The sequence below is a fragment of the Epinephelus lanceolatus genome, chromosome 4 (genome assembly GCF_041903045.1).
Source record: "Epinephelus lanceolatus isolate andai-2023 chromosome 4, ASM4190304v1, whole genome shotgun sequence".
Lineage (NCBI taxonomy): Eukaryota > Metazoa > Chordata > Actinopteri > Perciformes > Serranidae > Epinephelus > Epinephelus lanceolatus.
Window position 1 is genome coordinate 38971255 of NC_135737.1, and position 21990 is coordinate 38993244.

The 21990-nt window shown below is 40.2% G+C and overlaps 1 protein-coding gene across 2 annotated transcripts; it reads left to right on the forward strand.

Annotated features, from left to right (window-relative positions):
* Window positions 1-139: 139 nt before the first annotated feature.
* LOC117250350 (von Willebrand factor A domain-containing protein 5A-like) lies at window positions 140-17906 on the forward strand. Of its 2 annotated transcripts, none has more exons than XM_078167265.1 (20): window positions 140-443; window positions 2907-2992; window positions 3291-3493; window positions 3579-3801; window positions 5634-5800; window positions 5912-6026; window positions 6114-6262; window positions 6356-6444; window positions 6601-6745; window positions 7283-7362; window positions 7942-8056; window positions 8190-8348; window positions 9108-9211; window positions 9586-9800; window positions 13817-13882; window positions 14507-14533; window positions 16377-16436; window positions 16644-16783; window positions 17050-17173; window positions 17293-17906. In XM_078167265.1, exons 2-20 carry the CDS (start codon window positions 2950-2952, stop codon window positions 17370-17372), a joined length of 2304 nt encoding a protein of 767 aa, XP_078023391.1. In that variant the 5' UTR covers window positions 140-443; window positions 2907-2949; the 3' UTR covers window positions 17373-17906. The 2 variants fall into 2 exon arrangements, with proteins under 2 accessions (XP_078023391.1, XP_078023392.1); XM_078167266.1 differs by having other exon boundaries at window positions 2910-2992.
* The last annotated feature ends 4084 nt before the right edge of the window (window positions 17907-21990 follow it).

The window sequence follows — 21990 nt, forward strand, 5'->3', positions numbered from 1 at the left end:
ATTTCATTCATGACTCATGCATGTAAGCACAAATTATCTATCTATCTATCTATCTATCTATCTATCTATCTATCTATCTATCGTTGGAAGCCAAAATTATGAGTGAAAATGAAGTTTGATTAATTGCCCAGCCCTGGTAGGCACTACACTGAGGGGATCAATGCACTTTTGTGCACATATGAGCAGGATTTTGTAGTTTGTGAGTTAGCTGTGGTCCAATATGCAAACTGTGGAAATTTGAAGACGTCATAGCTCCCACCCACCCGGCGGTACCCCTTTCAAACAGATCGAGCATACCCCTTAGTCATGACTGAGATTTAACCGTTGTGGGTGTGTTTTGCAGCAGCTGGATCAACAGTCCCTGGTTTATGAACCTCCCAGTGTTTGTTCCCGTATCTACAGAGGAGAAAAAACATTTCATTTTTAATACACATAAGTCACAGGTAGGCGTTTGGTCTTTTCATTCGAGTATGATGAGCTATTTCTAAATGTCGCCAGCAAAAGTGAAAGCAAACCGCAGATGCACTCCCGCTTTGAAACGAGCTTTGTCGCTGTATTTGAGTTTATTCTGCGCTCTGTCTGCGTCCCGACCCAAACAAGGAGAAAATAAGGACATGACAGGTTCCCACACTTACAGTGAATCATAGGTGATGACTTAAAGAGATGAGGCTATACTTTGTTTTTGTTTTCAGGGAAATTCTGTAGGGCGGCATGGTGGTGTGGTGGTTAGCACTGTCGCCTCACAGCAAGAGGGTTCCCGGTTCGATCCCGGGTGGGAGCCCTTCTGTGCGGAGTTAGCATGTTCTCCCCGTGTCAGCGTGGGTTCTCTCCGGGCACTCCGGCTTCCTCCCACAGTCCAAAGACATGCAGATTGGGGACTAGGTTAATTGATAATTGTGAATGTGAGTGTGAATGGTTATTTGTCTCTATGTGTCAGCCCTGCCATAGTCTGGCGACTTGTCCAGGGTTCAATGTCCAATGTCAGCTGGGATAGCCCAAGGGGATGAAGCAGTTAGAAGATGGATGGGAAATCCTGTATTGGAGGGGGGTTGGTCATCCTTAATAGATTCCCATGTCATGTATAATAATGTGTGTCAGGTAGGAATGAAATGACTACTTTTCTTAAGCCTATTCTGTACAGAATATATTGATTCAGCCTATGTCTTATTCATGGATGACTTCCGGTTGTCACACACACAGTTGAGATGGTCATTCTTTGAATAGGGAAGAATGGAAAAAAAAAATGGAAGCAATCCTTCAAAATTATTTTAAAAAATTTAATTTCGTTAAAATGTTTCATTGAAGTGCAACAGCCTAACCAGCTCATGCTCTGAGAGAATATACACACGAAAAAACATTACTATAAGTGAATCTTTAATCCTTATTTAACATTAGAAAGAACAAACAAAGAATAATACATACTGGATATTTAGATTTTGACATGAAAAACACGCAAGTCCTCTCACCTCAATGCCAAGTGTCTTACGCCTGACATGACCTTGACGGTGATCTCTGGGAAAAAAAAAAATTAGGTGCCAACATTTTTAACAGCACCCTTTAGGGAGTAAATCTAATGAACGTGACAACCAACCCTGCTCTCCCTGAGGCTATACTTCAGTAAGATCCACTGTTGAGCCCTGTGACCTTTCAGAAAAAATGACAATATTAACACAGCAAATGTCTGCACAAGTTGTAGTGGAATATTTATTTTTTTCACTGACAATATGTGATGTCATTATTTGTCTTTGTGATACATAATTCACACCGAGCTCTGTCTGAGCAAACCAGAGATAAATGGTTTTTATGTATCTTAAATAATGTGCTGCTTTAAAACATTATCGCAGTTTGAGACATCATTATTTGAGTAACAGTTGGACAGCGGATGACAGTTGTGTTTTTGCTGCTTTGGTCTGTATAGTACGTTATTTTTTGTAAATAAGTGTACGAAAAAAAATGTATCTGGAACAACTTGGTCAAAATAAAGCAGAGAATTTGAATGTCATTCACACAGATTTAGAGAGAAAGAGAATTGTTGCTTAATAATCTGGGGAATTGAACTCCCTGGATTAAATCTGTGGTGACAAGTCTTGGTGTGAGCCTTGATTCAGATCTAAGCTTCAAGTCCCACATTAACAAGGTGACAAAAGCATCATTTTTCACCTCAGAAACACAGCTAAGGTACAACCATTTCTAAATGAAAAAGATGCTGAGAAATTGATTTATGCCTTTATTGCAAGCCGACTTGACTACTGTAATACACTTTATACTGGCCTCCCAAAAAACACCACTGAGAGACTTCACCTCTTTTAAAACTCTGCAGCTCTGCTACTAACCAGCACCAAGAGGAGAGAACACGTCAGGCCAGTCTGAACTGCTCTGCACTGACTTCCTGTTACATTTAGAACAGATTTAAAGGTATATATATCTATACAAAGCCCTAAAAATAGGCTTTGACCCAGCTACATTGCTAACTCCCTTTTAAACTATTTGCCTCAAAGAACACTGCGGTCATTGCTGCTGGTTTATTGGAAATTTCCAGGAACAGCTGGAAGAAGATTGGGGATGCAGCCTTTGTCATTTCTGCCCCTGAGATATGAAACACACTACCTAGATATCAGGGGCGCCAGCTGGCTAAATATTTTTAAAAGAAAGTTGAAATCTGTTGACTTTAGCCTTTAACTTGCTCTGACTTCCTGAAACAGGTCTGAAACTCTTTTTTTTAACTTTTACTTTCTTTTTACGCTTCATACTGCTGCAACTCTTAAAATCTTACTTGATATTATGATTTATAGTTTTACAACTCTATGATTTTATAAATCAGTTCTGCTATTATTAATGTAGAGTTGGCCTACCTTAACACATTTTAAAAATGCTCAGTTACTAACTTTACCTTTTTGTCACTTCAGCAGAAAGTCCTCAAATACTAGTCCTACTTGCTGTACAGGGGTGATGGAAATCTGCTGTGGTCTACTTACTTACCAAAAGGAATCAGGTAAATGGCTGAAAACAACAAAACAGAGTCTAATTTGACCTTTTGTCTGGATAAATCATACAAGACTTCCTATTAGTGAATGTTATGATATTAATAACTACAGCATGGTTAACAGTTAACAGTATCAAATCATTTAGATATTTATATTTTTGTTTTCGTATTTTCTGTGTGTTGGTGTGTGCAAAATGTCTGGGTGTATTTGTCCATGCAAATGTGTGTTTGGTTATCAGGGAGGCAGCAAGCAGCTTCTCTTATCAGTTATTAATTGGTCAATAACTGCCAGCTGTTTCTATGTCAGTTCCTCTAAAGAGCATTGAGGTGGAGGTGGAGGTGAGGGACCATGTGGCTACAGTGGTCTCCACTCTGAACTATGAGAACAAGGAGGACAAACCAATAGAGGCAGTTTTTGTCTTCCCTCTGCCTGGAGATGCTGCTGTCTGTCATTTCAGTGCTAAGATTGGACAAAAAGAGATTGTAGCTGAGGTGAAGGAGAAACAGAAGGTGAGCTGGACAGCAGAGACTAACTCACTAAAATGGAGCTTAAAAACACAGCAAATGTTGCTCACATGTGTCGTCTGTACTCCAGGCTCGAGAGGAGTATGATGATGCACTGAGCTCCGGTCAGCAGGCCTTCCTGTTGGAGGAGAGTGAGCAGAGTCCAGATATATTCTCTCTGAGTGTGGGCAGTCTGCCTCCAGGAGAGAGCGCCTCCATCAGGCTGGAGTACGTCACTGAGCTGGCTGTGCAGGCTGATGACGGGCTGAGGTTTTGTCTGCCTGCTGTGCTCAACCCTCGCTACCAACCTGAGGGTAGGAAAACCAGCCAACACCTTCATCATGAGCCCTGACAGTCAAAAGCCCACCTTCACAACAGTGACAAAACACTTCAGCTCAAAACATTTGCAACAAGCTGTTAATTCTCATACAACCTGCCAGCTGTGCCCAGGGGTGAACATAAAACCAGTCGTGTGAAAATAAAGTCAATGATAATGAGATCAAGTTTCAACTTGACTCTCCAGAATAAATACACATCACTTGCAAGAGCTGCTGACAAAATGATGCACACATGATGTTTTTCTGAAGCCATAGAAAGATGAACATGACATTTGAAGAGCACATTTTCAGATTCTGGTTCTGGACTTCGTAAAATGTTTGGGTTGAGATGAATGTAGTGTGTTGACACTTACTGTGCCTGTTTAGTTTTTATACAAGCTTTAAAAATGTGACTGAAATGAGAATAAAGAACTGAAGAGGGAGGTTCAGTCTGTCTCAAAACCCAATATTTCCTTTCGTCAATTACCTGACTAATGGAGTGTTTTTATGTCTCCATGCTGCTGATAGTCGTAGCCAGAGGTATCTTGTTTTCAGGTCTGCCCGATGGACGTTCCATTCTTGTGAATGTGATATCTTAAGAATGCCTTGAGGGACTTTATCCAAATTTGGCACAAACGTCCACTTGGAGAAAAGGATTAACTGAATAGTCTTTGGTGGTCATACGTCAGAGATCAGGGTCACTGTGATCTCATCTGTCTTATTCCCATGAATGCAATATCTCAAGAGCACCTTGAGGGTATTTTCCCAATTTTGCACAAACATTCATTCGGTCTTAGCGATGAACTAAATAGATTTTGGTGGTCAAAGGTCAAGGTCATCGTGATCTTGTATCTGTTTCTCTGTTTATTCTCGTGAACGTGGTATCTCAACAACAAGTTGAGGGAATTTCTACAAATTTCGCACAAAAATTCACTTCATGTCAAGGATGAACTGATCAGAATTTGGTGGTCAAAGGTCAAGGTCACTATGACCTTGCGTCCATCTCACTTTGTGAAAGCGATAGCTTAAGAACACCTTGAGGAAATTTCCACAAATTTGGCACAAAGGTCCACCTGGACTCACAAATGAACTGATTCTAATCAGTTATGTCCCAAAGGTCGCAGGTCAATATCACTGTGACATCATAATGTTCCACAAAAACACTTTCCTGGACATTACTCAACATCATAACTCAGGAACAGGAGGGGAGACAATTTGGTCAGATACTGAATTGGTGTCACTAATCTTGGAGGCCTACCTTGTAACTTTGATAACAAAATAGAATATCTGTGCTGCTGGGGACAGGGTGTGTGTGACGAATCCATGTTTTCACAGACATGGGTATAAACTTTACCTTGACAGGTTCGTGGAGGCATACGACCACAAGGCGGTAATTCTAGTTCCACTATATGCCAACAGCGCCTATTAAGATTGTATAAATGTAAGATTTTTAGAACCCACTGTGACACACTTAGCTAATTAATGAAATTGTCAAGTAGCTTACAGAAATTCTCAGTCACTTGAGCTCAGATGCTCTTTTTGGTTTAAGATTATTTTAAGGGACTTGAAGAGTAATATGATGAATAAAGTCATTGAAAATTCATTCACATAAAAGTATTGTCATTAAGTGGTATTGTCCATTCATTATTATATTAAGAGATGATTATATTAATCGGAGGAGAAGCTTAATTTTGCATTACTGTGTCACATCTTTTCTTGGTCTTTCAATGTCCTGTCCCATGTATTTGTTAGCACCTCAGCAATATGCATGTATTTGTTTGCCCTATGTCCCCAAAAATTACTTCAAACGTGTCTGTTCTTGTTCACAGGTAGTGAAGGTGCCAGTGTCCAGGTGATCTGTGTTCCAGCCTCTCTGGTTCCCTACAGTCTGTCTTTCTCTGCCCGACTGTCCTCTCCTCGTCCAGTCTCTAAAGTAGAGTCGAACTGTTCCCTGGATCCTCTGCAGTACCTCAGCACAGAGCAAACCCAGGCCACGGTAGCTACTGTACAGTGCTGATGTGTCTGCTGTGTGTGATTGTTCCTCAGTACTGAGAACAAGATGTATATGACTTGATTTATATTTATGAGTGTGTTTTGTGAACTGCAGGTCAAGTTGGCCGCAGGACACAAGTTTGACAGAGATGTTGAACTGCTGATTTATTACAAAGATGCCCACCAGCCCACTGCTGTGGTGGAGGCAGGACAGGCGTCTGCCAAGCCTGGTGAGTGCAAATTAGTGAAGATGTGTTAAATATAAGAGGTAATTATTTTTATTTTTATATAGCTGAGTCACATATGTTGTGTTTCAGGCACTCTGATGGGTGATCCAGTAGTGATGCTGAGCCTGTACCCTGAGTTCCCCCAGGCTGTGATGTCTTCAGTCGCCTCATGTGGAGAGTTTGTGCTCTTGTTGGATCGATCTGGCAGTATGCAGGGAGAACGTATGAAGAGTGCCAAGGTATTCATTGTGTCATTTGCTATTTTTATCATTAAATCATCCAATGTCTCTCTCACACAGCAGCCTTTATTATCTTTTCTCTCTTCCCTGAAGGATACTCTGCTGCTCCTGTTGAAGAGCTTACCAATGGGCTGCTATTTCAACATCTACAGTTTCGGGTCCTGCCATGAACACATCTTCTCGTAGGTCATTCCTTAATGTCGTTCAGCCCACAAAATAAACGCCTTTGGTATCACTGCCTGTGCATGTATATATGTGTATATACATATATACATATATATGTGTGTGGATGTTGATGTAAATCGTGTGAAAGCACTCGTGTGTTTATTTCATGACAGTAAGAGTGTGGAGTACAGCCAGAAGACCCTGGAAAAGGCTCTGAAAAACATTGAAGTGATGGATGCTGATCTGGGAGGAACAGAGATCCTTCAGCCCCTCGAACATATTTACAGCCAGCCAACCATTCCCAATCAACCTAGACAAGTACTAAACATGCCACACACACACACACTCACCCATCACAGAAAGTGAGTTAGTAAGTAGCTAACAGTGGCCCCTTGATTAAGCTGATAATGTTGCAATCATTGGGCTTCATGCGGGGCTACATTTTCTCTTAATTTTTTTGTTAGGAGAAAATAAAAGATATATATAAGTTACTCCAGATGCATCAAATGTTCTTAACCATCCAAATCTGCTCTTACCCAGTTGTGCTGAGTGATAAATCCCATTTGATCATAAGTAACCTATTAGCATGGGTAACGACCCCTAAACACTATAGAAGGAGAGGTGATGCTGAAGAATTGGAGAAATGCCACCAATACAGAGCGTAAGACGAATCGTTAATTTGACGAGTTACAGGGAAATCAAAAACCCAGCAAATGCAAAACAAAATGCATTTTAAAAACCAATTGTTAACAGGGTCTAACACAGGTTTCAGAGAACACGTTTGGTGACTCAACACATGCTGCATGTTTCTGGGTGTGATGTAACTTCGAGTGACATGTAAACTGTCCTCCGCAGCTGTTTGTCTTTACAGACGGAGAGGTGGGGAACACCAAACAAGTCATCAATCTGGTGAAGAAGAATTCAGGTTCCCACAGGTGAAACCACAAAACATGACAACCATCCACAAAACTCTTAAGTGCTATATCGCAGGCAACTGGACGTGGTCGAGTTTCTTGAAGACCTTTTACCTCTGATCCAAGAGGCTTCTTCAGAGAAGATTACCATTACCGGGATGGCTGAGAATCTTCATCAACATGTTGCTAAACAATTTGGGAAGAATCCCCTTCGACTGGTACGGGAATTTGAAAGAACATCTAGGAAGCTGGCTGATTACAGATGATGACAGAAACCACCTGCATTACAGTTTGAAACTCCAAACAGCTTACACTTGGGTTCAACTGTGAAAGAACACAGGGCTGCAACCATCCTTTAGAGGGCTCACAACCAGCTGCTCAATGAGAGAGAGGAGACAGATTCATGTCACCATTCTGAAGACGCCTCTTGAATAAGAGGTGAAACATCTTCAAGAAACCCAAGCAAGTTCAGTTGACTACGATATAGCACTTAAGATTACCATGATATGGATGACTGAGAATCATCAACACTGACAAAACTCTCAGAATATGTTCTGTGTTTGATGCTTTGTGTACTTAAAGAAAACTCCTGTATTGTAGGTGTTTCTCTTTTGGAATTGGGGAAGGGGCCAGCTCTGCTCTTATCAACGGGTTGGCCAAGGAAGGAGGAGGTCACGCTCAGTTCATCACAGGGAAAGAGAGGATGCAGCCTAAAGTAAGACATATAAAAGAAACAAATGCAACAACTTTATATTTTAGACAGAAATCATGTTTCCATATCAATAAGTAAATGAAAACCCAGTGCTTCTCTTGACTTATGGCAAAAAAAAAAAAAAAATCCTCAACAGGTGATGCAATCACTGCGATTTGCTCTCCAGCCAGCTGTGGTGGACGTCTCAGTCGAGTGGGATGTGCCAGAGGGAGTTTCTGTTGGTGCTCTCTGCCCACCAATCACAACACTTTTCCAGGGTCAAAGGTCGCTGATTTACGCCCAGCTTACTGGACAGGTAGGAGCAGCATCATCTCATAGTGAAATATCTATTTATGCCTCCACGCCGGTGACAGCTGTGGCTGATAGCATTATGATTTCAGGTTGTCCGTTTGTCCCATTCCTGTGAACCCGATATCTCAAGAGTGCGTTATAGGAATGTCTTCAAATTTGGCACAAACATTGACTTTGACTCAACAATGAACTGATCAGATTTTGGTGGTCAAAGGTCACTGTGATGTCACAAAACATGTTTTTGGCCATCACTCAATAATTCATACACTTATGACAAAATTTCACACAAATGTCTAATATAATAAAATGGTAAATTGTTGACATTTTATATCCAAAAGGTCAAAGGCCAACTTCACTGTGACATTATAATGATCTTTTCTGGCCACTATTCAACACCATAACCCAGGAACAAACAGACATATTTGATCAGATACTGAATTGGTGACATTAATCTTGGGTTCCCACCTTGAAATTGTTTTAATGTAACAGAGCCCCTGTGCTGCCAGGGAGAAGATATGTGTGAAGCATCCACGTTTTAGAATATGTCATTTCTTTGCAGCAAAATAAATCCATATTTGAAGCGTTGTCAATTGTCATGTCTACATGAGTCTTGGCAGACATGGATGTAAATTGTAACTGCAACTTGACTGCTTTGCAGAGACATACAACCTGCCCCTCAGCAAACTATATGACTACATTATATGTCTTTTTATCCAGTATGTGATTTTAACAAACATGTTTTAACACTGTGATACTTTCTCAGAGTTCAGAGGCAGCAGAGGGCTGTGTGACGGTAAAGTACAGCCTAGCAGGTCATCCCTGTCAGAACCAGCTCCACTTCAGTCTCACACCTGCAGATGACACTGGGTAGTGAATTTACAATTAAAATATGAAGTTAATGTTCAGTTCAATGACAAATATTAACATATTAAGTGTCTCAGTGAGAACAACGCAGAGAGTGCCTTTGAATGTAGTAATTTTGTTTTTAAAACAATGTGAATCACAAATGCAAAGTGTGAATTTTAAGACTGTTGGCAGAAATAAAACCACATTTTTAGGGTTTGTATGATGTGGCAGAGTGGAAAGCAAATTGCTGATGCTGTTGTGATATTGTTGCACTTCTGTGTTTAAATCTGAATTGGTTAATTCTGGCTATGTGGACCTATAATAACATTGGTTAGACATATTTGCACTCATAAAACAGTAAGATAAGTTTCCTCTGTGTTCATGCCTGCCTGCAGATTAACAGTTCACAGGTTGGCTGCTTGGACTCTGATCCGCTCCCTGGAAGTCAAGGAGGAAAAGGAAGGAGGAGATGAGGAAGTGAAGAAGACGGTGGTGGAGCTCAGTGTCCAATCAGGAGTGAGCAGCGCCTTCACTGCCTTTGTTGCTGTCAACAAAGGCAACGGCGAGGCGATTCAAGGACCTATGGCTATTGTAAATGTCCCAGTATCCAGTGAGTGTTATACCGACAGCAAAAGAATAATGAATGTGTTTTACAATGCTTTTATATTGATTTTGTTTGTTAACCAGGGTTGATTCTTCAGTGCTGAATACTTGTGTTTTTTAATGCCCAAATGTGCCTTGGATGAAATTCTCCAGATTTAATGGTCTACTCTCTTTTTCTATTTTTATCTCAAAGGTTACAGATTTCTTTCTGGTTATGTGTGTGCTCCCGATGACCCTGTGCTATTGTCTACAGAATTTGGTGCATAGTACAAGTTCATTTGTTATTTTAACATAGCTTTTCTTAATACATAAAAACATAGCAATACAATACACGTAAGGCATTTAAGACAATAAATTGCAACAAAACAATTCATTTCTCTGGTAAAAATGGTATTAAATATTTATTTGCATTTCACAGTATCGTTACTTATGATAATATACACATCGCTTATGGAAAGACACTTCCTATAAGCAATGTGTCTTGGAGGGAGCTTTCAAAGAATATGGACACAAAGGGATTCTGCCAGGGAAAATTAATCCTGCCTTAATAAACTTAATCTTTGTTAAAATCACAATACCAAAAGCGTAGCACACAAGGAGTGTCACATTCTTAAGCACACCTCTAAACCTTTTAACAGCTGACATTTACTGGGGCACTTGATGGAACTGAGCCATCATACGGCCTCATGCTCTCTTCACTGTAACGAAATTTGTTCCACCCATGCTGTTCTGTCCAAAAACCAAAATGAGAGAGCAAGCCTTAAGTTGACACGTGTTTCTTCTCCGTCAAAAAAACCTCACACTGAATCCTCTTCTTAGGGAAAACAAAAATGTTTGTTTATTGATCCACGTTGTCTTTACAGTATAAACTTGCTCAAAAATACAAAATCCACCAAAATATCTACATTCCCCAACACGGTCGGAAAACTGTGTGGCTCCGCTCTCCACACATGAGCAACTAACTAACTTTTCTCCTCTGTCCATGCATGGCAAAGCTGCCGGTCTCTTCTTAACGAGACAGTAATATATTTCTCCTAGTGACTTTACTTCTAACTCACATGCATAAATGTAAATAGTAAACACTACTAAGTATTATAATTGCACAGATTAACATGCATTGTACAAATTAAACAAATAACATGTACATACAGTACAGGCCAAAAGTTTGGACACACCTTCTCATTCAATGCGTTTTCTTTATTTTCATGACTATTTACATTGTAGATTCTCACTGAAGGCATCAAAACTATGAATGAACACATGTGGAGTTATGTACTTAACAAAAAAAGGTGAAATAACTGAAAACATGTTTTATATTCTAGTTTCTTCAACATAGCCACCCTTTGCTCTGATTACTGCTTTGCACACTCTTGGCATTCTCTCCATGAGCTTCAAGAGGTAGTCACCTGAAATGGTTTTCCAACAGTCTTGAAGGAGTTCCCAGAGGTGTTTAGCACTTGTTGGCCCCTTTGCCTTCACTCTGCGGTCCAGCTCACCCCAAACCATCTGGATTGGGTTCAGGTCCGGTGACTGTGGAGGCCAGGTCATCTGCCGCAGCACTCCATCACTCTCCTTCTTGGTCAAATAGCCCTTACACAGCCTGGAGGTGTGTTTGGGGTCATTGTCCTGTTGAAAAATAAATGATCGTCCAACTAAACGCAAACCGGATGGGATGGCATGTCGCTGCAGGATGCTGTGGTAACCATGCTGGTTCAGTGTGCCTTCAATTTGAATAAATCCCCAACAGTGTCACCAGCAAAACACCCCCACACCATCACACCTCCTCCTCCATGCTTCACAGTGGGAACCAGGCATGTGGAATCCATCCGTTCACCTTTTCTGCGTCTCACAAAGACACGGCGGTTGGAACCAAAGATCTCAAATTTGGACTCATCAGACCAAAGCACAGATTTCCACTGGTCTAATGTCCATTCCTTGTGTTTCTTGGCCCAAACAAATCTCTTCTGCTTGTTGCCTCTCCTTAGCAGTGGTTTCCTAGCAGCTATTTGACCATGAAGGCCTGATTGGCGCAGTCTCCTCTTAACAGTTGTTCTAGAGATGGGTCTGCTGCTAGAACTCTGTGTGGCATTCATCTGGTCTCTGATCTGAGCTGCTGTTAACTTGCGATTTCTGAGGCTGGTGACTCGGATGAACTTATCCTCAGAAGCAGAGGTGACTCTTGGTCTTCCTTTCCTGGGTCGGTCCTCATGTGTGCCAGTTTCATTGTAGCGCTTGATGGTTTTTGCGACTCCACTTGGGGACACATTTAAAGTTTTTGCAATTTTCCGGACTGACTGACCTTCATTTCTTAAAGTAATGATGGCCACTGGTTTTTCTTTAGTTAGCTGATTGGTTCTTGCCATAATATGAATTTTAACAGTTGTCCAATAGGGCTGTCGGCTGTGTATTAACCTGACTTCTGCACAACACAACTGATGGTCCCAACCCCATTGATAAAGCAAGAAATTCCACTAATTAACCCTGATAAGGCACACCTGTGAAGTGGAAACCATTTCAGGTGACTACCTCTTGAAGCTCATGGAGAGAATGCCAAGAGTGTGCAAAGCAGTAATCAGAGCAAAGGGTGGCTATTTTGAAGAAACTAGAATATAAAACATGTTTTCAGTTATTTCACCCTTTTTTTGTTAAGTATATAACTCCACATGTGTTCATTCATAGTTTTGATGCCTTCAGTGAGAATCTACAATGTAAATAGTCATGAAAATAAAGAAAACGCATTGAATGAGAAGGTGTGTCCAAACTTTTGGCCTGTACTGTATGTAAATATTGTAAATATGTGAATACTGCATGACTGTTAAATATGAGTTTGGCTCCTACATATGCTTTTCCTGCTATGGCAAAGCAAAATGTCTGCTGTGAAAAAGGTCTGTTATATCCATATATGTGGATGTTACAAGTCAGCTAGTCCCCACACCGCTGGTGAATGGGACAGTGGTTGTGAAGTTCAAATGGACCAGTTCAACAAAATCAGAGGACAAAGATGGACACGCTTCTGTCTCCTCAGGGAGAAGATACACTGCTGTGCTTTCTTGACCAAAATCTCTTCTCTATCAACAGTTTTCAGCAGAATTAGCAGCTCCTTCAAAAAAGTTACATCCATGACCCTTCGAGTGGACAAGAATGTCCATTTTCTAGAAACTTTTGTAGTGTCCAACAAAAGGTCACAGGGGGGTGATTTTTGGCAAAAGGAGGGGGGAAAATCCCAATTTTCAGCATGAAAATCCATTATTTGAACCTGTAATGCATTTTTATCCTATCCATAACCCTTCAAGTGGACAGAAATGTCCACCTGTCCTTTAGCCATTTGTCATTGTTGCTATACCATCCATTTATCATGGATGGGATAAAAATACATTACAGGGTCAAATAATGGATTTTCATGCTGAAAGTTGGGATTTTTAAATTTAACCCAAAATTACCCCACCCTTGACAAAAATCACCCCCCTGTGACCTTTTGTTGGACACTTTCTAGAGAATGGACATTTCTGTCCACTTGAAGGGTCATGGATGGGATAAAAATGCATTACAGGGTCAAATAATGGATTTTCGTGCTGAAAGTTGAGATTTTGAAATTTCACCCAGAATGACACCCCCATGCAAAAAGTCACCCCCCTGTGACCTTTCATTTGTCTGTGAGGGAGTTTTGAATTTTGGAAATGGACAAAAATGTCCAGGGGTAACACAAGGATTAAGCGTGGTAAGAAGCCATAGGTCAGTGTCCAATCAGGAGTGAGCAGTGCCTTCACTGCCTTTGTTGCTGTCAACAAAGGCAACGGTGAGGCGATTCAGGGACCTATGGCTATTGTAAATGTCCCCAGTGAGTTTTATACTGACAGCAAAAGAATAATGAATGTGTTTTACAATGCTTTTATATTGATTTTGTTTGTTAACCAGGGTTGATTCTTCAGTGCTCAATACTTGTGTTTTTTAATGCCCAAATGTGCCTTGGATGAAATTCTCCAGATTTAATGGTCTACTCTCTTTTTCTATCTTATCTCAAAGGTTACAGATTTCTTTCTTATGGTCTGTTTGACCCCAGTGACTCTGTGCCATGGTCTACAAAATTTGGTGCGTAGTACAAGTTCATTTGTTATTTTAACATAGCTTTTCTTAATACATATAAACATAGCAATACAATACACGTAAGACATTTAAGACAATAAATTGCAAGAAAACAATCCATTTCTCTGGTAAAAATGGTATTAAATATTTATTTGCATTTCACAGTATCATTACTTATGATAATATATATTCAAACCCAGGATGGGGGGTTCAAATTGAATTTCCCCTCGGGGATTAATAAAGTATATAAAAAAGTATATATAAAAAAAAAAAAAACCTATAGGATGGGGGGGCCCTTCTGTGCAGAGTTTCAGCGTGGGTTTTCTCCGGGTGCTCCGGCTTCCTCCCACAGTCCAACGACATTCAGGTTGATTGGTGGCTGTTAATTGTCCTTAAGTGTGAATGTGAGTGTGAATGGTTGTCTGTCTCTATGTGTCAGCCCTATGATAGTCTGGCTACATACCCCGGTTGGCTACATACCCAGGTTGTACCCTGCCTTTCGCCCAATGTCAGCTGATATAGGCTCCAGCCTCCCCGCTACAGGATAAGAGGTTACAGAATATGAATGAATGAATGATAATATTCATCATGGTTTCATGGTTTCTAATTTTTTAATCTTTTTTTTTTCAGACTCTGCAATAACGAAGGTACAATCAGGTAAAGGTCTTTCTCTTTGTTTTAAATTACTTGCAGGAATCCTTAAAAGTACTTTATTTCCTGCTACAGCAAGGCAAAATGTGTGCTGTGAAAAAGGTCTGTTATATCCATATACAGTGGTGGAAAAAAGTTTTCGGACACCCCATGCATTTGTGAAATATTGCATTAAGAATCACTCTTAGGTCTTCAAGTGCAATTTCTTTTAGTACAGTCACAGCCAAAATACTAAATAAATCCTAAAAAAAGCCATTAAAAACTTAAAATTGATTGGTTCCATAAAAATACATAAGAAATTTTGAGTATTGGGTCATTTTGGTACCAGTGATGAAGGTCGTTCTTTTTATTAAAAGACACAATTTTTGTTGTCAAGCTTCGTGTCTACATAAAGCCAGCACATTTGAAAGTTCTTCAGACACAAAAATGGCTAAAACAAGGAACCTAACGCAGGAAACACGCCTGAAGATAAAGATTCTCAGCCAGGAAGGATACAGCTGCCGCCAGATAGCCAGGAAGTGCAGATGCAGTCCTTCAGCAGTTGGATACACTCTACAGAAATACAGACGAACCAACAGCTTGGAAGACAAAATGACATCACAGGAGCTTCAGCAGCAGTGGTCAAAGCAAACTGGTGTCCAGTGTTCCACCCGCACTGTACGTGGCCGACTTTTAGATCATGGCTTAAGGTCCTACAAGGCTATCAAGAAGCCCCTGATCAATAAGAGACAGAGGTTAGCCCGGCGTCGTTGGGCCCAGGCACACAAGAACTGGACAGCCAGGAATTGGAAGAAGATTTTGTGGTCAGATGAGTCCAGTTTCCAGCTTTATCTTCCTCCTACTAATGTGAGGGTACGCAGAAGGCCAGGCGAAGCATTATCTCCAGCATGTACAGTACCTACTGTCAAGCATGGTGGAGGCAGTATCATGGTTTGGGGATGCATGAGTGCTGCTGGTGTTGGTCATCTCACTGTCTGTGATGGCACATTGAACTCTACCAAGTATTGTACCATTCTCGAAACCCACATGCTCCCTTCTGTGCGTGCACTGTTCCGTCGAGGTAAAAACTGGATGTTTCAACAAGATAATGCCCCTTGCCACACATCCAAGGCCAGTAGAACTTGGCTGCAGAAGCACAGTATCCAGGTCTTAGAGTGGCCAGCTCAATCCTCGGACATGAGCCCCATTGAAAATCTGTGGTGGATCATCAAAAGGTCTGTTTCAAAGCATAAACCAAAGAATTTAGAAGAATTAAAAGCAGTAATTCAAGAAGAATGGGACAAGATTACCCCTCAACAGTGTGAAAGGCTCGTGGGGAACATGCCAGCCAGGATTAGAGCTCTACTACGTGCCAATGGCAGGACTACTAAATATTAATTTGATGATGTGATGGTTTATTTATTTTTTGTTCAGTTTTGAACACATTCTCTGTTATTTGTTGACTTTGATACCGACAATGTTGAGAACTGACATATTGAAACTGTCAAGAATTTAGTTTTGTTAGTTTTTCTTATAAACAATAAACAAAAAAATATAATTTGTATTTGTTTGTATCTGTCTAATGCAGCTACACCTTTTGAAACACAAAAAAGATTTTTCCACAGATATTTCATGATAATATTTGAGATTATGTAAAATTTTAAGGGTGTCCGAAAACTTTTTTCCACCACTGTATGTGGATGTTACAAGTCAGCTAGTCCCCACACCACTGGTGAATGGGACAGTGGTTGTGAAGTTCAAATGGACCAGTTCAACAAAATCAGAGGACAAAGATGGACACACTTTTGTCTCCTCAGGGAGAAGATACACTGCTGTGCTTTCTTGACCAAAATCTCTTCTCTATCAACAGTTTTCAGCAGAATTAGCAGCTCCTTTAAGCGTGGTAAGAAGGCCTCATCTCAGACCAATGGTAAGCAAACCAGTGGCGTGTTGACTAGCTTTTCTCAAAGATCCTACGAATTCATATTTACCTTGGATCTTGCAGTATGTATCTGTATAGTTTCTGTGTATGTCTTTGAGTGTGTGAATAGAAAGCAACCACTTTCCTTACAATCCCTGTTATTCCTGCACACAGATTATTTTGTGTTTACACTTCCTTTGCTTTTCTCCTCAAAAGCTCCATCATGTGGGGTCGCAGGTACCTTCCTGCAACTGGTCTCCCTCCAGAAGGCGTCTGGCTGCTGGGAGCTGGATCCAGATCTGGCTGCTGTACTGGGAAAGACCACCGATGAGATGGAAAAGTCAAAACCTGCATCGGTGGGTTGTCACCAAGTAGCCTATAAGAGTGCAACTTCATAGATTATATTTAGGTTGTAGTAATGGTAACAGAGTTCACCAGGAGCATCACACAGGAACAGAGAAAATAATAAAACAGAATTAGACCAAATACGGATATGTAGTGGGTCATATCTTTACAGCAGCTAATCGCATTTCAGTGTAAGAACATCTGGTGAGTTTAGCCCTTGAATCTGCACCCGTGCTGTCAGCCAAAACATCTGCATTTCTTTGCTTTGGTGAATTAGGAGAACAAAGAAGTGTGGGCCACCATTCTGGCTCTGATCTGGCTTCATGGTTTCAAGATGGATGCTAAGGATGAGTGGGAGCTTCTGGCAACGAAGGCTGTGTCATGGCTCCGTGCTGAGAATGGTAATAACCAGAATAATAAGTGTTAATCTGTTGTTTATAACAGTGTTTATGGTTAAAATCAGCAATTAACTCTCCTCTTGCTGACACTTGTGTGTGTGTTTCTTTTGTATTTTTCTCAGCACCATGTGTGACAGAGTGTGTAGAAGCTGGGAATGCTCTGCTGGGTGTCAACGTGCAGAAGGATGCCCTGGGACTCTGAAGTTGTCATCAAAGCAGTTTTTCTTTAGGATTGGTATACAGTAGCAGATTTACTTGAGCCTCTGCTGTATTTTCTCAACGTTGCACCTCATTCTATGCACTATTCACATTGCATTGCCAAACTCCATGGAGATGTGCACGGAGAAACACGTGTTGTGCCTTGCTGTCCTCACTATATTTGCACTGTACTTCATCCATCAGCCATGTAATGGCAAAAAACAAATGAAGCTCTTCTGTTTTAAGCTGTTTGATGTTGCTTTTTATCTGAAACAGTCTTTATTCATCTATGATATTCTGACAAAGTGAATGCAAATGCACCATTAAAATGTAAACTGACAATACAGGAGGCACACATGCACTTGAGTGGACACTGAAACTAATGTATCTATAGGCCAGAATTACACTACTTTTCCTGTCCTGTCCTGTCCAGCCTATAATCCACATAAAAATCTATATGAAAACAAGATTGTGAGCTTTGTTCTCAATGTTGTCTCATTACTGAGGAAGTGTTTTAATAGATTAAATGCAGATACATTAAGACTGTCCCCGATTGTATTGTGTATTCATATGTATTCTATGCTAATATGTCTATGTTATTAGGGTCCGGGCAGCTAAGCTGCCAGGACACTAATCCTAGGTATTCTTCTTCTTCTTCTTCTTCTTCTTCTTCTTCTTCTTCTTTCGAGGAAATCATACTTCCGATGGGTGAAAACTCACCAAATTTTGCACAAAGGTCCAGTATCATGCCAGATATCCTCAGCTGTATACTCAAGCCAATAGTCCTGATGGTGAAAATTCATAACAAATCAACCATACGTGCTACAACTTCACAACTTTCATCAAACTGTAGCCCCAATACTGAAGAAACTTTTGTACATTTAAACCTATTAAAAAATATGAAGTTCATCACTGTTTTTTTTTCAAAAACTGTAAAACTTCTTAAACCTATCTCCTCCCACAATTTTTGCTCAATTGACACCAAACTTGCTACAGAGCATCTTCAGACTGTCCTACACAAACAATCCACACGGATTTTTGATTTATCGAAAATTGAACCCACAGTGCTTCAAAATGTTTGACTGTGAACGGTACTGTAAACATATACATGCAAATTCTTGCTAAATAAATCTTCAGTTTCATGAAAAAATGACAAAATTCTAGAGTCATGGTAGATGATGTGTGCAAATTTCAGAATTTTATCTTAAAAACTGAATTTTTGACAGCATTTTGAATTTTGCTCTAATGTGAACAATTGGAGTCAATGTAAAAATGGCAATTTTAAACATCAGTTTTTCACTTATGGAGCAAATCAGTCATTGTTACAAACAAATTACCAACATCTCCATGCTGTCTAGATGCACTATGTGTATTTTCAGATTTTTGTCTTAACTGAATTTTTTACAGTGGTTTCAAATCTGTCTTTCCATGTATGGATGGCTGCTTTCCTACACAATAGTGAATGGCTTACTCAATTTGTGAAGCCACTGTTGAGTTGCTACTTGCCAGTTAGCTCAGAGCAGTAGATGACTGTCTTAGTTTCCAGAGGTTGTGGGTTCGAGCCTCAACTGGTGCAGGATCCACATTGTAATGTATTCATCTTCTTGTGCTCCAGCTTGTTGCTTAAAATTGCCTGAGCGTGACTGATCACTGTGCAGCATCTTCAAGTCTTTTTTCTGCTAGAAAATCTGCCTTCTCATGCTTGAAAATAAACCAAACTTTGCACAAAGATCCAGTGTCAATACTAGTGTGAAACCATCTGAGGCTTCTCACTTTGCACATAGCTCAACTAGCTGAATTTTTTCCAGTAGTTTGAAATCTGCTTTTCCATGCATGGGCGGCCGCTAAACCTGCACATCTGGCTTAGTCAATTTGTGAAGCTACACATGAATTGTCACTGACTAATTAGCTCAGTGAGATAGAAATTGATTCTTAGTCTCAGAGGTTGTGAGTTAAGGCCTTAGCTGATGCAAAAGGCAGATTGTGTTGCTAAATTCCTAAATGTCTTCCAAATCTTCTGCTTGTTGCTCAGAATTGCCAAAAAATGCCTGGACCCGACCCATCACTTGGTTGTCAAAAGCAATATGAACATACGTAAACAAACCCACAACCAGTCGAACATGAAGACATCAATCTTTTTTTTTTTTAATGAATAATAACATAAATTAAAAACAAAAGGATAAAAATCAGAAATAACAAATACATAGATTGTTGCTAATGCTCCTTTTATTGGTTTCTTAAAGCAATGTAAACAAAATCCTGACCAGTTTAACATGAAGACTAAGATTAAATAATAACTATATATATATATATATATATATATATATATATATATATATATATATAAAATTATAATCTTACGATATAATGACGACAACTCTGTGTCTCTGTTCCATGTTTTTCCTCCTCACTGACTTGGTCAATCCATGTGATATTTGGCACAGTGGTAGAGGGTCATGGGAGGATGCGAATAAAGCAATATTACATCAATTGGCCAAAGGGGGGCGCTATAGCAACCGATTGAAATGGCAAACTTTGAATGGGCATATCTCATGCCCCATATGTCATAGAGACATGAAACTTTGCACAGAGATGCCTCTCCTCATGAGGAACAAATCTGCCTCAAGAACCCATAACTTCCGGTTATATAGATTTTCCGCCATTTTGAATTTTTTGAAAAACACTTAAAATCGATCTCTTCCTAGGAAGTCTGACCAATCTGCATGAAACTTGGTGAACATAATGTAGGGACCAATATCTAAAGTTCCCTCTTGGCAAAAGTTGGAAAACTTACTAAAACTGAGCTTCTATAAGGCAATGAATATTGCGGAGGGCGTGGCTCATCACATAAAGGTGTATAACATGTCAAGGATTTCACCGATCACCATGCAACTTTGTAGGCATATGATCACACCTAATCTGAGGGGACCCCTCCATTATTGACCCAATCAATCAAAATGGGGGCGCTAGAGAGCTAATTTCTTATCTAGGCCTAAGCGCCATATTGATATTTACTAAACTTGGTAGATATGTAGAACAGGACGCCTCAAGGTGACTGGAGAAATTTAACTCTAATTGGCAACTAGGTGGCGCTATAACAACAGAATAATGCTTAAAAATGCTTAAAAATGGCTAAAATGTGACCGATCGCCGTGGCTCCCCCTGTGGCCCAATGTTTTTTTTTCCTTCTAATTTTTGGTATGACTAAGTCATGGTATGGTATGCTGTACATAATCACGGAAACTGTCAGTGTGTCATTCTGTCAGTCAGTCATTCTGTCTGTCCCACGTTTTTCTTCTCACTGACGTGGTCAATCTATGTGAAACTGCACATAGGCATTGAGGATTGGCATAGGTAGAAGGTGACAAAGCTACCAATGGTTATGGACTAGTATATTTAAATAATAATAATAACAACTAGTCAGAGGGGAGGGTTGCCATCTATAAAGCCGGGAAAAGTTTTAGGGGAAGACCCACTCAAGCCAAAGCAAAACAAGGGGAGTGAGGTTACACACACACGCACAAAAGTAGGAATAAATTGCAAAGTGAAAACACAGCAAACACTCAGTCGTGCAATGGGACTGTATGCTCGGGAAGCGAGGGCCCTGCTTGGACAGGCCCCAACCTTCCCTTCCTCAGTCAGGGTTCAGCCTAAAAGCAAAGACAAAGACACATTAAAATGTGCAGGTGGGAGATTGCACTGTTTCCTCCACTGTTAATATAACATTTTATAAACTATCACAAAAGTTGAACACATTGAAAAAAACAAAACAACAAAAACCCTGACGCAAAACAGCAGTCAGCACTGCAAGAAAAAGAGAAAAACACAGTTAACCTAAAAAACAACAACCTTGATGTAAATTAGAGAGTTTGTGGATTATTAAAGGAGAGTGTCATGAGTTTTATGGCAGGAACAGGCATTCACCCCTTTAAGACAGACATCAAACCCAGGGAGTGAGCTGGACTATAGTTATGAAATGATGCCTCACTGTGGGTTTTTTCAGTACCTGACCAAATGTCTCCTCTTCTGTTACTGAGTTATGATGCTGAGTAATGGGCAGAAAGGTGTTTTGCAGAGCACTATGATGTCACAGTGAAGTTAACCTTTGACCTTTTGGATATAGGTATATCATTACTTCATCAATTTGTCCTATTAGACATTTGTGTGAAATTTTGTCATTATCATGTTTTTTGAGGTCACGGTGACCTTTGACTACCAAAAACTCTTATCAGTTCATCTTGGAGTCCAAGTGGATGTTTGTGTCAAATATGAGTAAATTTCCTCGAGGTGTTCTTGAGATATTGTATTCACGAGACTGGGACAGTCGGACAACCGAAAAAATAATGCCTCTGGTCACAGCTACCACCGACACAGAGGCATAAAGGGATCACAATTAAAGCAGGCAGTTCTTAAACTTGGTATCATGTGGCCAGACATGTATGCTGACAGCTCGAGGTGTGATGTGTAATTCAGTGTTGGTTTACAGTGTATGTGAACCTGGTGTCACACACTTTTCAATGCACAAAGAACGGAGCAGGTGTCAAGTCTAAAATGAAGGCAATAATGCTCATTTTGTTCAAAGCTCCAATTTTAATTTTTCAGTTGTTTCAGACACAAATTTA

What these genes read in the sequence shown, in the direction of transcription:
- LOC117250350 (XM_078167265.1), top strand. Translation starts at nt 2,950, where the DNA reads ATGGAAATCTGCTGTGGTCTACTTACTTACCAAAAGGAATCAG. An exon ending in TACTTACCAAAAGGAATCAG is followed by an intron (nt 2,993 to 3,290) that starts GTAAATGGCTGA and finishes TTTCTATGTCAG; the next exon opens with TTCCTCTAAAGAGCATTGAG. An exon ending in AAAAGTCAAAACCTGCATCG is followed by an intron (nt 16,784 to 17,049) that starts GTGGGTTGTCAC and finishes TTGGTGAATTAG; the next exon opens with GAGAACAAAGAAGTGTGGGC.